Source organism: Fusarium coffeatum (assembly GCF_003316985.1).
Source record: "Fusarium coffeatum strain FIESC_28 chromosome Unknown BRIP53273_contig_46, whole genome shotgun sequence".
Lineage (NCBI taxonomy): Eukaryota > Fungi > Ascomycota > Sordariomycetes > Hypocreales > Nectriaceae > Fusarium > Fusarium coffeatum.
In genome coordinates, this window is record NW_022157843.1 from 65103 (window position 1) to 81008 (window position 15906).

At 47.0% G+C, this 15906-nt stretch overlaps 5 protein-coding genes across 5 annotated transcripts; 3 read left to right on the forward strand and 2 right to left on the reverse strand.

Moving 5' to 3' along the window:
* Positions 1 to 219: 219 nt before the first annotated feature.
* On the forward strand, positions 220 to 1547 carry FIESC28_02133 (uncharacterized protein; the record flags this gene model as incomplete). Its single annotated transcript, XM_031156283.1, has 4 exons — positions 220 to 479; positions 531 to 945; positions 992 to 1457; positions 1504 to 1547. The coding sequence occupies 4 exons, from the start codon at positions 220 to 222 to the stop codon at positions 1545 to 1547; spliced, it is 1185 nt and encodes a 394-aa protein (XP_031019667.1).
* A 173-nt stretch (positions 1548 to 1720) lies between these two features.
* Positions 1721 to 3666, reverse strand: FIESC28_02134 (uncharacterized protein; the record flags this gene model as incomplete). The annotated part of the gene is made up of 5 exons (XM_031156284.1): positions 1721 to 1891; positions 1939 to 2060; positions 2115 to 2745; positions 2794 to 3218; positions 3270 to 3666. The coding sequence occupies 5 exons, from the start codon at positions 3664 to 3666 to the stop codon at positions 1721 to 1723; spliced, it is 1746 nt and encodes a 581-aa protein (XP_031019668.1).
* Positions 3667 to 4505: 839 nt separating this feature from the next.
* Positions 4506 to 5270, forward strand: FIESC28_02135 (uncharacterized protein; the record flags this gene model as incomplete). The annotated part of the gene is made up of 1 exon (XM_031156285.1): positions 4506 to 5270. One exon carries the CDS (start codon positions 4506 to 4508, stop codon positions 5268 to 5270), a length of 765 nt encoding a protein of 254 aa, XP_031019669.1.
* Positions 5271 to 5536: 266 nt separating this feature from the next.
* FIESC28_02136 (uncharacterized protein) lies at positions 5537 to 5804 on the reverse strand (the record flags this gene model as incomplete). Its single annotated transcript, XM_031156286.1, has 2 exons — positions 5537 to 5650; positions 5697 to 5804. The coding sequence occupies 2 exons, from the start codon at positions 5802 to 5804 to the stop codon at positions 5537 to 5539; spliced, it is 222 nt and encodes a 73-aa protein (XP_031019670.1).
* A 1448-nt stretch (positions 5805 to 7252) lies between these two features.
* FIESC28_02137 (uncharacterized protein) lies at positions 7253 to 10679 on the forward strand (the record flags this gene model as incomplete). Its single annotated transcript, XM_031156287.1, has 2 exons — positions 7253 to 7460; positions 7777 to 10679. The coding sequence occupies 2 exons, from the start codon at positions 7253 to 7255 to the stop codon at positions 10677 to 10679; spliced, it is 3111 nt and encodes a 1036-aa protein (XP_031019671.1).
* Positions 10680 to 15906: the final 5227 nt, after the last annotated feature.

A 15906-nucleotide genomic window follows, 5' to 3' on the forward strand; every position in this document is an offset into this window, starting at 1 on the left:
TCAAAATTTTGTGACGAGTACGAGTACGATAATTTGGATGTACATATGTCTCCATTCTGAATCCTACAGGCCAGGATTGAATCCTCCAACCCTTGAATGCGATGGACCACCAAATCTCTCACCAGAAGTACCGGGTAAAATCAGCTGACTTATCCAAAATCCTACTTCATTCTCAAATACCCCTCCTGGTTATTTCCTCAACCTGCAAGGCTTCCCAAAATGGTCAACATACTCGTCAAAATTGGCCTCACGGCCGTTATCGCCCTTGCAGTCCTTTTCCAAATTTATCTCAAAGACGCAGTATGGCTCGCTTTCGGTGTTGGAAAAGTACTGCAGCCGATCAGTGACTTTCCGTACACGTGTCGCAAGATTGTTAATCCGCGGATGGAGGCTTGTGAGGATATGTGGTTGTCAAAATCTACCCGACAATTATTTCTTGCGTGTTCTGATCCTCTTTCGCGGGAGAAGTGGATGACAAAGTGAGTTTTCCCATCTCAAATCTATTAATGCCAATGCTGATGATTGAACAGTGTTGGACATTTGAACGTGTCTGGGCGTTCAAAGAAAGACGCCATCGTGGTTCTCGACCTTGACAGCGATAACTTTGAGCCACGGGTTTTGAAAACACCGGTATGGCCTGGTACCTCTGGAGATGGACTCATCAACGTTGCTGGTTTCACAGGCATCGATCACGCGGATGGAAGTATCGATATTTTGATTACCAACATGAGACCTTCTGTTGATGAGACTGGAAAGCTTGTGGATCAGTACGTCCAGGGCGGCAACACCACGATCGAGCGGTTTACGACGGGTGCTGGAATGAGCGAGATGAAGCATGTTAAGACTTATGCTGATAAGGGTATTGCTACGCCGAACCGTGTTGCTACCATGGAGGATGGGACCGTCTATGTCACGAATGATCACGGGCCTCACAAGACGGGCTGGGTAAGTCACCACATCGAATCGCATGAGCGGATAGCTAATTCTGTAGCGCCATCATCTCTCACCCATCCTAGGCTATGCCAATATCAACTCCTGCCCCCCATCTGAACCTTGCAAAGAGGTATCCAGCAACCTCCACTTCCCCAACGGTCTAGCCATCCACGACAACACACTCTACCTACCAGACAGTATAACCGGCGTCCTGACAATCTACAACATCCTCCCCTCCCACGATCTCAACAAGACCGCCGAGATAAACCTCGACTACGCTCTCGATAATGCATCTGTTGATGAAAACGGCGATATCTGGATCGCCGCGTTTCCGAAGGGTATCGCGATCTTTGAAGCTTACAAGGATCCGTATGGTTTCAGTGCGCCTGCTGCTGTGTTGAAGGTCAGCAAGGGAGAAGAGGAGTGGAAGGTTGAGAAGGTTCTTGAGGATGGGATGGGAGAGATTTTGCCGGTTGCTACGACTGTTGTTCATGATGTGAAGACTGGACGACTATTTCTCAGCAGTAAGTTTGATAATATCTGTGATTGGAGCGGAACTAATGCCTATAGGTGTCATTTCGCCTTGGATTGCCATTTGTGAACCGAAAGTTTGAGACAACCTCACGACAGTACTTGTGAAGGGATGAAGGCTCGAGAGATCGTTTCATGTGAATCAACTACCAGTTTCTAGCATACAATTGACATTCCAAATATCATTCACAACAGTTCAAGTTCGATGGAATAGGAAGCATTGTCCGTGCTGAGTCTGAAACCTATTGTCGAGTCCTTAGTTGACTTTGCAAATACGGCCATCAACAGTTTGCTCCCACTTCTCACTTCCGACACAAGGAAAACACCAAAACACATCGTGTGGATCGACCTTCTTCTTGATAGAAATGAGTCTTTCGTAATTGTCGCCCCAGAAGGTGTGCTGCCAATCTGGCTCAAAAGGAAGCGCCTATGAGGAGTTAATAGAGTTTCGTTAAGAAGATTGGTGAGATGCACCTCGTTGATGTAAGCGCCTGCGTCGGGCGATAGCTTTCGGAACGGTTCCCAAGTCTCGATCAGGCTCTGAGTAGCTTCTTCCTTGGCAGTTGCGTTGAATGGTTCGAAAGTATGTCCAGCCACTGCCACCATAAAAGTCAGCCTAGTCCCCATTGAACAATGCGAAGATCACTTACGAGCATGAACATAAGTTTCCCTCCAACCCGGATTCACCGATAAGCTTCCTCCTCTAGGCTTCGCATCCCTCACTCCCTTGCCCGAAACCAAATGCACGACCATCCCACCAGAAGGCTTACACCCTTCCTCCAACGCATGACTCAACTCCCCTTCGTCATCCTCAAGAGCATCCTTCGTCAAAAGCCTCGAAACGATATAGTTCGTCTGACCCGCAGCACCTTGATCAAAATAAACGTCATACCACTTCAAGAAAGAAGAATACTTCTCTTGCGTAGCTGTGAACTGCACCATCCCCGGCCATCGCTTCTGCAGAGTTTCGTTGATAGGCTTGAAGAGTTTCTGGATATAGTTCGAATCCTTGACGTCTTGTGCTGTAAGGATGCCGGATATACCTGCTACTTCCTTCGGTTCGCCCCCAGCAGGGTTGGGTGTTCGAGGACTGAGGGACGAGTAGCCCGATAGACCTGCGTCTGCGAGAGAGGGGAACTGGGAGAGGATATAGGCTAGGAGATCGTATTTGAATGGTGCATCTGCAGATGTACCGATTGTGAAGGTTGATGCGGATATCTTGGGTGTTGGGTAGACTTTGAGGGTTATTGAAGTGATGACACCAAAGGTTGAACCGCCGCCCTAGGATCCATCAGCACTATACAACTCAGAGGATGGGACTTTACTTACTCCTCTCATAGCCCAGAATAAATCAGGATGGTTATCCTCATTAATAGTCAGGATCCTCCCACTAGGGGTAACAACCTCCATCTGAAGAACCTGATCAACAGCCAGCCCAAACCTCGGCGACAAAAGTGAATGACCGCCACCAGTAACGTATCCTCCTAGACCAACAGACTTTCCACCACCGCCAACGACAACGCGCTTGTATTTGTCCAGATAAGTATAAACATCGTACATCTGAGCTCCGGCGCCTGCAGTTACGGCATCGCCTTTGATAGTAGTCTTTGAGTTGTAGAGTTTGAAGTGCTTCTTGTGGTAGGTTATTGATTTGAGATGATGGATCCAGAGGGATAGGGAACCTAGTGCGACGGAGCGGCCCATGTAGTCGTGGCCTGTGTTTTTGACGATGAGTCTGATATTGTGCTTCCGTGCTGCATGCCATTAGTATTGTCTTACGACATGTAGAGTATGGAAGTACTTACCAAAGTCAACCCCAACTTTGACATCATCCGCCTTTGCCACATTAATCACATAAGCAGGATAACCCTCTCCACTACATGGGTAGTCCATGTCAGGAAGACAAGTCCAATTAGAATATTGATCATAAATCAGAGAGACTGGATTGTCAGTGTGGAAGTCGTATGTTTTCCATGCTTTTGCGACTTCCGGGCAGCTGGTCTTGTTGTAGCTTGGTTGAGATGCGTGGCATACTGCTCCTGGAGGGACTGGTGCGATAAGGTTACCGTTGAGAGTGGTGTTGAGATGGGACCATGTTTTGGGTGAGGGCCATGATGGGGAGCTGGGGTGGGATTTGCAAGATGATGCTAAAGCCAGAGGGAACAGGGCTGTGCAAAGGATTAGATGGCAGAGAAAAGTCATCGTGACTGTGATTGAGGAGCAGTTGATTTATCCTACCCTCGGAGAGCAGAAGACATGCTCTTATATATCCGTCATACCACAGTAGGACCTTTCATCCATTGCTAAGACATCTTACGAGTGAATCTGAAGAAGGGATCATGTCGCGAGACTAAAGAGAAATATTGGGGCGTCGATGTCATTTGCGCATAGTGACCAGTCGTATTCCTCGTTTTTGTCGCTCAGCCCTGCCAAGACTGACGTTATTTTGGGTCCGTGATGTGGAGGTGGAGGTGGCTTGTTTTAACGCGAGATATGATGTTCGCTTAAACAGACAGGCTGCAGTCGCCTGGCTTACTGGGAATTAAAGGCTGCCGAGAACAGTGAACAAAATAATTGAGTCGCTTTATGCCAGGTTAGGCCATTCCTTTGGCTGCTTTATTTCGACACCATAGGTACGGTGTAAAATACAGCCCGAGACCTGAACGAGGGTACTCAAAACTTGCCAAATATCGTTTTTTACTAGTCGCACAGTCCAAGGGAATCAATCATCATCGGAGGATTCCATGTCTCAGACAAACCCGATAGCAAGATATCGCGAGCATCGACTGATCGCAATACCGCAACAACCCATGTCCCTCCTCGCAGCATCATCCCCAAACAAGCTTAGCTCCACCAACACTAGACTACAAACAGTAACGCTCCAGGGCCAAGCTCCAATTTCTTCATCTTCTCCAGAAGTTGAACCCCTAACTTTATCACTTAATTTCCCTCCTCCACTTTCTGTCGCGTGGCGCATCGCAAGAATGCTCCAAGTCACTCATTGTTTCCCATAGCCCGCGCATTCACTCTTTTGCTTCAAAATGTTGCTGCAGCAATCGCTGCTCTTCCATTCTCTACTCGTATCATTTGCGACCGCGCGCGACAACAGTGGCACAGTCTGGGCGACTCCCCACGACAGCTACTCCTCCTCCATTGGCGTTCTCGGCTGCAAAGTCGACACCAACCGAATCGCTTACTGGCCCAACGCCATCGATTGCGACAATATTTGCATTTCCCTCACATACGGCGATCGAACCGTTCATTTACTCCGCATCGATCAATCGCAGGGCGCGCATGATGTTAGCTACGATGCGTGGAATTACCTCTATACTGGCTCTTCAGCCACCGACAAACCCACAGCAGGCGGTCCTGTGGAAATGACCTACGAAAACGTCGACGCATCAAAATGCAAGTCGCTCATCAACACCAAGGGCAGCAAACTACCCCTCAGCGCAGCGAATAGCATGAACTTCCTCACGAGCTGTCTCGATCGGAATAGTAGTACGTGGGTAGGCGAGAACTACGTACTCTACAACATCCTCGACTCGATCTGCACGTTAGGCCACGATGAGAAATGTGAACTGGACTATCCTGCTGCGAACCAAGCGGAGTGTAAACATACGATGGGTGTTCCTGATGAATTGAAGGGACAAACGGTGTGGAATATTAGATATCCTACTGGGGAGAAGGTCAGTGCCAAGGATGGGAAACCTGGCGATGAGGATGGGGCAGGGGTAAAGCAGCCGAGTGGGAACGCTTTGGCGCTGGTGGTTTTGTTCTCTGCTTGTCTTGTGTTTGGCATATAGACGGCTTTCTTGCGCGATACCCTGGCGCATTGTTTGGTGTGGTTCTTTGATGGAGATGGAGGATGATGTTAATGTCAAGATACCCTTCTGTTTCGTTTAATGCTTGTTTCAATATACTTTGGAGAATTACCTATTATTAAGAGATAAGAACAGACAAGATCAATCAATCAATGTGACAATCTGGTATCGACGCCAACATCCGACCCAAACAAACACCTTTTCTCCCAGACAGTACCATATTACTACGTCGTATTATTGCGCGACACTTATTTTCCCAAGTTCAACGCCCCTTTAACCTTGTCCATTGCCGACTCGCCCTTCTGGTTGCCGCTGTCTTCGACACCGACGTCCTCTTGAGTCAGAGCGTCTTTGCCGTGCATCTATTATCAATTAGTTATATGTCATTAAGGAGCTTCGGTGTGTTACCTTTTGTTCCTCTACCTCGGCGTTATGAATGAGATCGTGCGTTTCCACGGCCGTCTCATCATTGAGACCGGTCGGTGCTTTTGGATGAGATTGACGTCTCTCGGGCATGGTGATTTTGTTTAGTGTATAGTCTTGTTATATCTTGTAGATCTTGGTGTAGTATTTTAGTTCTTGTAAATCTGAAAGAATAGTGACATTCTGAGCGCGGGGAAGACAGCTTCATATAGCTGTACAGCTCTTAGAAACTGTCGTCATACTCCCATCCATCTCAACACAAATGATGCTGACCAACGTCATGTCGAAACATTCGCGGGGTCTAAGTGGTAACTTTCGACGATAATCTCAAGACCCCTCATTATCACAGTGCGCGGCGACTTTGAGTGTTAACTATCAGAGTGAAGACTTGGAGGTAGATTTGGGGTTTGCGTACCGTGCTGACATCGTGACTTTGTCCAATTGCGGTACTTTGCAGATGGTTTGGAGGTGTGTTGGCAGGTGGTGGACAGAATAATTGTTGCAAGGCGTAGCGAGGCAAGATAAAATTGCCCAAAAGATGCTCCAAACCCACGTAGGGTGATTGAACTATTTCGTCTCTTGTGCTCTCCGCGGTCAATTCTTCTGACACCCTAATGATTGGGTGAAGGTTTGTGGTCTGATGCGGGTAGTGACACTATGTAGCGCTCATCTTTGTCGAGTTTGTTTCAGCTGCTTTCATGATCTGACGAACAATTCGCTGCCAGGTTCTATGGGTGACATTGAGTGTTTATGCTCCTGTTCGGCAATAGGACACGACAAGCCGCATGTGCAAGGTTGCTTGTCATAGGTAAAAGAGAAAAGGCACTGGAGCCCACGTGTAGAAAGACTTGAAGCTTACAGCCCCTGTACCACTTCTGCTATTCTGCTCTATCGCGACTCTGTTGGATATTTATCTCATCCAGTGGTAAGTCAATACACAGGTGGTAAATCACTGCCCATGATTGAACTAGGTACACAAAGGGTTAATGGACTGTGAATTCGAGGTGTCAAAATAAGTGGATCAACTAATTGGCTTCCTTCCAGTCTTTTTCTCTCCCTTCAAAGAACGTTAACCATCTACCGCACACAGCCAAAAACTCTACAAAGAACCGCCTTTCCTCAACGATCAAGCCAGAAGGATCCAAAGATATGGAAAAAGATAGAGCATACATAAAACCATCTTTCTACTCAAAAGATGTCTGTTTATCACATGCTTGAAGCTGATATCGCAGCCTTTGCCATCGAGTTTTCTGCGTCCTAGGAAGTCTCTTATCGCTCTACACATTACTAAGGCTGACAGGCAATCCGGAGCGATGATTTCTATTATTTCATGCTTCGCCTTGCTGGGCTTTTCCAAGGCAGACTAATGTCGAGGCAATCTCATAGGCTGAGATGAGACATGGCGGCTCAGCCTCCATGCCATCTATTGCACTCTAGTGTTTTTCAGCCAAGTGGCTGGAATAGGTCATGAAAACCCCGCACTCTCCTTTTTCTCACCCTTTGAGTCTCCTGCCTACTTACGCAAGTTTCCCATCTCCAAAATGGAAGTCGTGGGAAGCGTGGCTGCCACTCTCCAGCTGGCACAGGCCCTGGGTGTCACCGTCCTCAAAGTTCGTGAAGCTTACTCCCAAATCAAAGGCATAGACGACCTTCTTCACGATTTCGACGGCCAATTGGACGCAACAAGAACAGTCATTACCATCCTAGATGATGTGATTGGAAACGGCAAGTTCGATGCAAGTACCGAAGGTTGGTGGCGACAGTCTGAACTTGAACGTTTGTTGCGGAGTTGTCATCAACATTATCGAAGATTGAACGGTATTTTCTCCGAGATAGCCCGCCAGCGATCCTCGGCACAGGCATTGAGGGCATGGTTACGTACCAAGAAATATGACAACGACATTAGCCATCTTAAACTCTGCATCAATACATGCACGAATGCCCTTCAGCTACCAGTCATTATCCACAAAATGTAGCCTGCCTTCAGACTTTGTTTTACCTGTTATAACCAACTTTTGCTGCAGTCACACGAGCCTGCAAGTTGATGCGGAAACTTTGAAACCAGGAGCAGCGTTTGCGCTTTTGGAAGAGGTGGCCGATCGGCTGACTAGACTCGAGTCGCTGGTGAAAGATACGAGAAATGATCTGAAAAAGAGAAAGACAGAGCCGGGTTCAGAGGGCCTGATTCCACCGGCTCAGTCGACTGCGACTGACAAGCTTCTAGAAAGTCTTGAGCTTGATCTATCGAGACTTACTTCGTCTCAGAATCGCCAGGCTTCACTCGCAGAGAAGCACGAAATGGAGGCCCGATTAGCCCCAATGCAGGATCTTATTTCGCAATTGCGTGCCAAGGCTCACCGGGAGAAAAGGCGCCCGTATACTTCTTTGAGCCCACAAGAGATCAGAGACAAAGCATACATGGAAGACGATACCCGGTCAATGCTTGAAGTGGTGAATGAGCTTGTGGGCAGCACCAAGGACTATACTTCCACCATTGACTCTTTGTCAACAGCTTCCAAGGTCAAATCTCCGCAATCGCGTCCGGTACACAGTTTGAGAGATAGACTCGAGGACATCACGGAGTGGGTTGATCATACTGGTGGAGACGATGGAGCTTCGGCCATTTCAAGTCTATCGGGACTTTCCACACCGCCCTCGGAGACTATTACTACCTCCACTGCCCAAACGACTGCTACAACGGGGACTGAAAATAGTTTTCGCGACGAGATGAATCAGAGGCGCATTCGGGCGGTTAAGGAGAATATAAAAGCGAAGCACTATAAAAAAGCGATTGATCTTCTAGAGGTCCTCCTTTCGGAGGACAATGAACCCCTGAAAGATGGAGAACAAGACCTCTTGTATCGACTCATGGCCAAAGCGACAGTTGAAGGGGAGAGCAAGGTCAACGCCAACATCTATACACGCCGTCCCCTTCTTAAACTAAGGGTCACAGGGAAAGAGTGTCGTTGGAAATTGATGCAAGCTACCGAAGCTCTCGACCAAGGGGATCATGATGCAGTACTCGATGTGCTTGGCTGCAAGTTTCAGTTCGAAGAAGAATGGGACTCGTTAGGTCTCACGGAGAGTGACAAAAGATCAGTACAAAAGATACAACTAGCCCGCGGTGAGTCTTGGTTCTACGCAAAACAGTTTTGGGATATAGCTGCGACCGTCAGAATACTTGAGAGACTACTTGAAGACACAAGCTTGTCCAAGTCAGACAGGGCTATGGCGCACCAAACGCTTACCAAAGCGTACCGAGCAAAGTATGACTACAAGAAATCCAAATTCCATGGAGAGCAGGCCTACCAAAACATGATTGACATCGTCGGTCGCGACGGCGAAGAGCTACATGGGTTGATCCAGCTCTTGGTAGATATATGTTCCGAATCCGAAGACCCCGACAGAGACATATGGAAGGAAATGCTCCCCGAGGGGCTGGCCACTTCATCCTGGTCTACCAAACGTCCGTTCAAAGCTCGGGATGGTCTGGATACTTGTTTTGCTTCTAAAAATATCAGACATCTCCACAAACTGATTGATGAGCAGAAAGGCCCCCATCGATTACATCAGGCTGTTGAATTACTCCAACAGTACTATCATATCCCAGACAGGGGCGAACTCCTCCGTATTTATGATATGCTATGTTGGGATTGTCTCCAACACAGCTTCGAACCACATTCGATCCTCGGTGTTGCGGATACCCCTGACTATGAAAAACAGGATTTCTCTTGCAAACGTCACCAGGCGTTCGGAACGGGGACACGGGGATTCTCCATCATACACTTTTTTGCAATAGCGAAATTCTGTTGGTGGGAGGCAATGTCTCATTTCGAGGGGTTGTCCGATTCGTGTCTGGATGAGATATCTATTCTTCTTCATAGTGTCCAGCTCAATGAACCGGAGGATCTGCAATGGCCAGGATCAAGATCTATCGATACGGGCAGCTTCAGAATGCACGACCTTGTCAACAGGCCTATGGACCTACAACTGCCCAAAGGCTCACGGGGTTTTGCAGGGGCCATTACTGTCACCCCAGTATGGGCGGCTGCGTTGAGTGGAAAACCAACAACAGTGTCCTTCTTCCTATCGTTACAAGAAACTGATACTGTTAGAGGCGCCAACTCTATTCTACTGCTTGACAGACACGAACATGACAAACCAAGGAAAGATTGTATCCAGGATGTTCTTAAAGGAATTCTGGAGATCTTCGAGACTCTCCCTGTGCGAGTGGCCAGACAATTGCTATCGCATACCTTGCACAGCGAAGGTCATTGGTGCTTCATTGAATCGTGGTTTCTCGACAAAGTTTTGGACAAAAGTGGAAAAGATAGCGCCGATTTGCTAGTTTGGTCACCTGAAGAGAACTTCCGCAAAGTCCTATCGAAATCCCTTTTGGCCTTCTTCTTTGTTCTAGTAACATTGGATTATGAGCAACCTTCTCGCCGGAAACGAATACTTCAACCCGAAAGTGTGCTGCAAACACTCTTGAAGCATAGTCAAGCGACTGACCAAGATTCATCTGCTGTCTTGATTGACCTGATCAGCGACGTGATACAGGAACAGGAACTTCGAGACTATCGAGATCCATCATGGTGCTCGAAGGTTGCCGAACAGCTGGGTTCATGGATCGACCTGGTTATTATCTACGTGAATTACGGCCGTGATGTTGGCAGTGCTAGCGTCCTCAAACTTGAGAGGTGCATCGATGACTTAGCTCACTGGAAACAGCGCATGAAACGTAACATCGAGGAAGAGAGCACTATCTCCAGAGAGCTTAAGGCGAAGTTTCGACGCGCCTTTGGCATATTAAACAAAAAGAAGCGTAATGAGTTGTTGGATAGAAAGCTTGAGCTGGAAAGTGAGAGACCTTTTCTAGCAGACATGGTGACAATCAAGGAGAGACTAGAAGGGATCGTCATTTTGAGGAATCCGGAAAGGGAGCAAGGTGTTTCTGGTGGTAGTTAGTCTAGATATCGTTATACTGAGGGTTGCAATATGGAACAAGATAAATCAAATAATATACGACATCACTTGGCAAAGATGTGAATCTTTCGATGCCACTTGCGCCTGAGTATGATCGATCTGGCGTTGATTAGTTCTTCAACGCCAGCTCAGCTTCTGGTTGGTATTTCATTAAGGGCATTTGCCGATGTTCTTGAAAATGGTAACCACCATATTGACCTCTGCCGCTTCTAACTGCCCAATAGGGGACTCTGTACACATTACAGCAGATTGATGTAAGGCACAGCTATTTTTGTTGATAATACAAACCAATAAGCTTTCAATCTAATTTTTCAACAACCACGTTTCGGATCAAGACTGTTTGACAGGCTTCACTCTCCCCTCAACAGGAATTGTTAGGCACAGCCCCAAGTGGCGTACAGAATGATCTTCCTGTGGCACAATCCCTTGCGGCGTTTGGCAAAGAAGAAAAACGTCCCAGTAGTGGGAGAGAGGCGCCACATGGGGCTGAACGCCACGCAAGTTGTTTTCTCAACACCTTAAATGGCTGTGCAGCATCTGAATAAGCAGGGCCGTATTTGTCCAGTGGAGGAGGATTGCAAGATTAACCATCATCGGGAACGACACCATCGCCTTATACAAAAGATTGGCGCCGTTCACCAGAGACTTGATCATTTTATCAATACCTTTATCTGGAATTCAAGTATAGTTGGACGGATCATCGAACTACTGTCACCCCGATGGCAGTGCAAGTCCCGCATATGAGACTCTATTTAGGCTTTGAGAGTGACACATCTAAAGATGCATATATCGGACCCTTCTTGCATCATCGCAGCCATTACAGTCTAATCAGCTAGAAATTCCTCAGAATCTTCGACGCAGAACGCCCACGTACCATGACACACACTACAATCAATGTTCTACAGAAAGCCAAATACAACGGCAGAGATCTTCAGGTACGAAACGATGCATATGCAAGATTGTGTAGCTAAGGTGGCACACTACTTGTAAGGGACGCGCGTCTGAGGCGTGTGGTGATAGCGTCATCTGGGAGTTGATGTCGCAATATTGGAGTTGTAATATTGGAAGATCTGATTGGGTGTATGTTTGGGGTCGGAGGGATGTAGTTGATGATGGGGTTTCACGACATGTTGAAAGATAAGATGTTGATAAGAGAATTCCATGTGCTGATTGACTGCCTAGATATATAGAGATAAGATTAGATGTATTGAACAATTGTATAAATCTTGGCAACAGAATTGTCAACATATGCGAAATACAAGTTGACATCAGGCAAATAGCTTTTGCTTTTTGGTTAACTAAACAGTGGCTGAATCTTATACTGGTGTCAGTTACTAGTTGTGGCCTCGGGGACTTGAATGGAGTCAAAAGCAAAGCTCACTGCTGCAAATCATACATGCATCGAGAGGCAGCCCATTCCAGTCGGCGCATCGCGGGCTTCATTGTACACCCTCAGTCAGTTTAACCACGACACCATCTTGCCTGTGTAATGTATGTCGTTTTCGGACTACAAATACAGGACGCAAAGACGGCTTTTTGGAAGATCTTGCAGAGGGAGAGGCTTGCATTCCGATGAGGCTAATGTAAAGGACACACGATTGTTGAGGCGGATCGGGAGTGTGTAATGGTTCTTGGATGCAGTCACGATCTAGGACTTCAGTGGATATCCTACTGCATGTGGGAGTGAATGCTCACCGGAATATCTCTTCCAGCTACAGTGACACGCTCTGTAAGCTGCTGATGGGACGAGCTGGGCTCTACAGCTTGACGTGGAACGAACTTACAGTCGCATACACTCTTCAACACAATTTAGACGAGTCCATGTGAAGCGGGTAATATATTAAAAGCTTCTCCCTTTGAATATGCGATGTAGAAAGGATTGAGCCTTCGCTAGAGCTCAAGTAATACCCTACACTGATGTAAATTCCTGCCATCAGCCTCTGTGTTACACGCTGCAAGTCACGCAGGAGCACCCAGTCAGCGGCAGTAAGCGCTGCGGTATCCAACAATCACCATCACCTCAAGCTCAGTTCTTTCAAACAGCATCGTCAATCTTGCTCCGTTACTAAAGCATTCTACGACTACAATGTCTCACCACAACGGTAGTGTAAAAAAGGTTTCCAGTCTCAGCCTCCCCCATCAATTTCCCCTTCCGCATTCCAACGGAAACCACCTCCCCGTGCCCCGGAACCTCTGGAATGCTGTCTCCTTTCCTCCGCATGAAAACGCAAGTTGGTCGAAATAGAGATGAAAGGGAAACGCCGTAATCTCCGCCCGTGGCTGGAGACTTCGGCGCCGTCTGAGACCGCGAGGCACACTAAGAGTGACATGTCAGGAACGTGACATTCTGACGGTTTTAATTACGGTTAAAATATGCCGATGGCTTATTTTGCTTTACGAATGAACGTTGGAAAATGGTTGAGAGCACCGTGAGATGATTTGAAGCATAAGTGACAGCTGAAATTGATGGTGCCGCGAGGAGTATGCAGGTACAACAAAATCCGATTTCCACGTTTTTAGCTGTCGCAAGGTTTGAAATGTCATCTCGATTGACATCGACTACATTCTCTAACACAATGCCATCCATAGTTGATGAGTTTGCTCATTCTTCAAGATATTTCCCGTTGTCCTTGGCATACGAGATGATGACTCTTCACAATGAGCTTCAATACAGGGTAACCTCGTATTCCCAAACTCTATTCCCGTAGCTCCATTTCCATCGTCAAAGCTCTCGGTTAGAGGATATCCGGGGCATAGCTCAATACCCAGAAATCCCCAACATCGGATCATCGCAACTGAGGCCCAACCTCATCGGCCCATCGACCAACAATTGAAAAAGAGGCTTGCAGTATCCGATGTGACACAAATTGTAGACGGTGTGTCCGCGTCTGGTGGCTTTTTTCTTTTTTTCATGCTGTAAGAAACAAGTGTAAGCCCAACATGCAGTTATTGTTAGCTAATGTTTTTTCACTCTACTGTACTCTCTGCTTATGGATCGGATGTCGGACGAATGACATGACGGCATACTTCGGAGAAAGATGATTGTGAGTGGTCGCGGACGTTTCTATGGATGTACCTTTTTCCATGGCCCGTCTTACTGTACAGTTACCTTCTGGGTGAGATGCTTACAACACGTGGGTCGACCTTGTCTCTTTTGATTTCAGGCAAATATTGAGCTGCAAGTTTGTTATACCCTGTTGGTCTGTAAGATGATCTGACAAAGTAAGTAAGAAAAAGTAACGTTTTGTTCAACTCCAAGAGTAGACATGATGTGCAATGCATTACATTTCGCGACTTCACTTTCCTTCTGCTATGATTCAACCAACGTGCATTATGATTACAGTGAATTACTTTGTCGGCAGTTGTCAGCTGACCAGTTAATGTTATCGCCAAGGATGTTGCAGTTGTGGCGACTCTACTATTGTTTGCAGGCGTTAAATAAACTTTGGACTCTCCAAATTCAACTGCTTACAGGGAAAAGAGACAAGTACGATCGCCAAGACGGGCTGACTCCGTTGTCCAACCAATTAGAGGGTCACTAGCCCTGGATGATCAGGCCAAGCTCTCAACGGGCCGGGTCTTTTATTTCTCGTCTCCCAGAAGCTGGACCTTTCCAATCCCCGCAAATAAACGGTGCAACCTTAATCCCCTGTATCTCTCACTGGTCTGGTTGGTCTCCACCCCTGTTGATTACTGATGAGCTGTCTTTTCTCTCCTGATGTCAACTGCAGGTGAGATTGCCAAGACAGGCCCCAAAAATGCAATTGCAACACGAACCAGGTTTCTTCCCCGCAGAACAAGTCTGTCAATGCGTGCAGGAGTCGTCACGATTATGGAATGATATTATTGCTATGATTATTCTTGGCATGGGTACTCTTCCCATCTAGGGCATTTGATGCGAGAAAATAAAAAAGAATGCATTCACTACTGTTCAATAGCTATGGAATATCGCCGTCATATAACATGCACCTAAGAAAAAAGGAAACACTAATGAACGTTATTTATACGTGAGACTTTAACCATAAATGGATTAAGTCTAAGAGTCTTAGACTAGACTCCCTCGTAGACCGTAACCAATTAAAAGAGTCAATTGAGAATCATGTCTAACACTTCATTGTGTTTTCAGGTACTAAAAACAGAAAGACACACTAAGAAGAAAGGACACTAAAAAGACAAGACACTAGGAAGACAATCTTGTCCGTGCCGTGTCTTGTTCTTGCCGTGTCTCTTCCTCCCTCCCCGCGATCGAGAAACACTAGCGACCCCCTCTTTCAAAGACTTGGCTTTTATTAAGAGGCAGGGGTCCCCTGTCTCTCGCCTCCCAGGACCTGGACTTGTCCATCCGAGCTTTACGGATCATCGGCGGGGTTTAACCCGGTAGATGATCATGATTTTTTGTTTTTCTACTGTTCAGCTCGCAGGGTTTACTTCAGCTCTCGGACCCTCGCTGAAGTTACTTGATGTACACATTCTGCGCGAGTAACACAAAGCAAAGCAAACAATGCTGTGCTGTACATTATTGCAGCACAGTAGATTGAATCGGCATGCATCGGTTCTCGGTGGCTCGGGACGGTCGGTCAACGTGTTTAATGTGGCTGCATAACCTCCTGTCTTACTGGTTCCAGCCCCTTTTCCCGACCACAAGTAAGACAACTACCTTGTTCTGGGGCTATGCTATATTTACACAAAATAACTGGGTCATCGAATCGGAGCTGGTAAGATGGTTTCACTCCCGTACCTTTCGCGTTGGCGCCAATCATTGTGCTTTTCGTATGACGCCTCTATGAATGAATGAATGGCTAAATTACCCATTTCTTTCTTTTCCTCGTATTCATTCATTTTCCCCCTGACTTGGCGATAATTGATGTGCGTTAAGCGCTTGTACCTCCGTGCGTCAACGGTAATTGCATTGCCTGAAATAGGACATGAAAATGCAGTTTCTTTGTTTGCCCAGCTGGGGCTGACGATCAGCTGTGAATTCTTTAGCTAAGGTACGGGAAGGGCACGGCTCAGCAATTAAGGGCCAGGATTATGCTTGTCTCGCTGAACCCTCCTGGTAGGCACTCCACTTGTAGCCGTGGCCGTCCCCTGGTAAAGTCTTAGTTATGGTCAGTCGAAAGATTATCGGCCTGCATTAGCCAGCCTTACGGATCTCGTCTAAAGAGCTTGTAGTCCGAGACAGTACCCATCTTGAGCCTCTACTACCAAG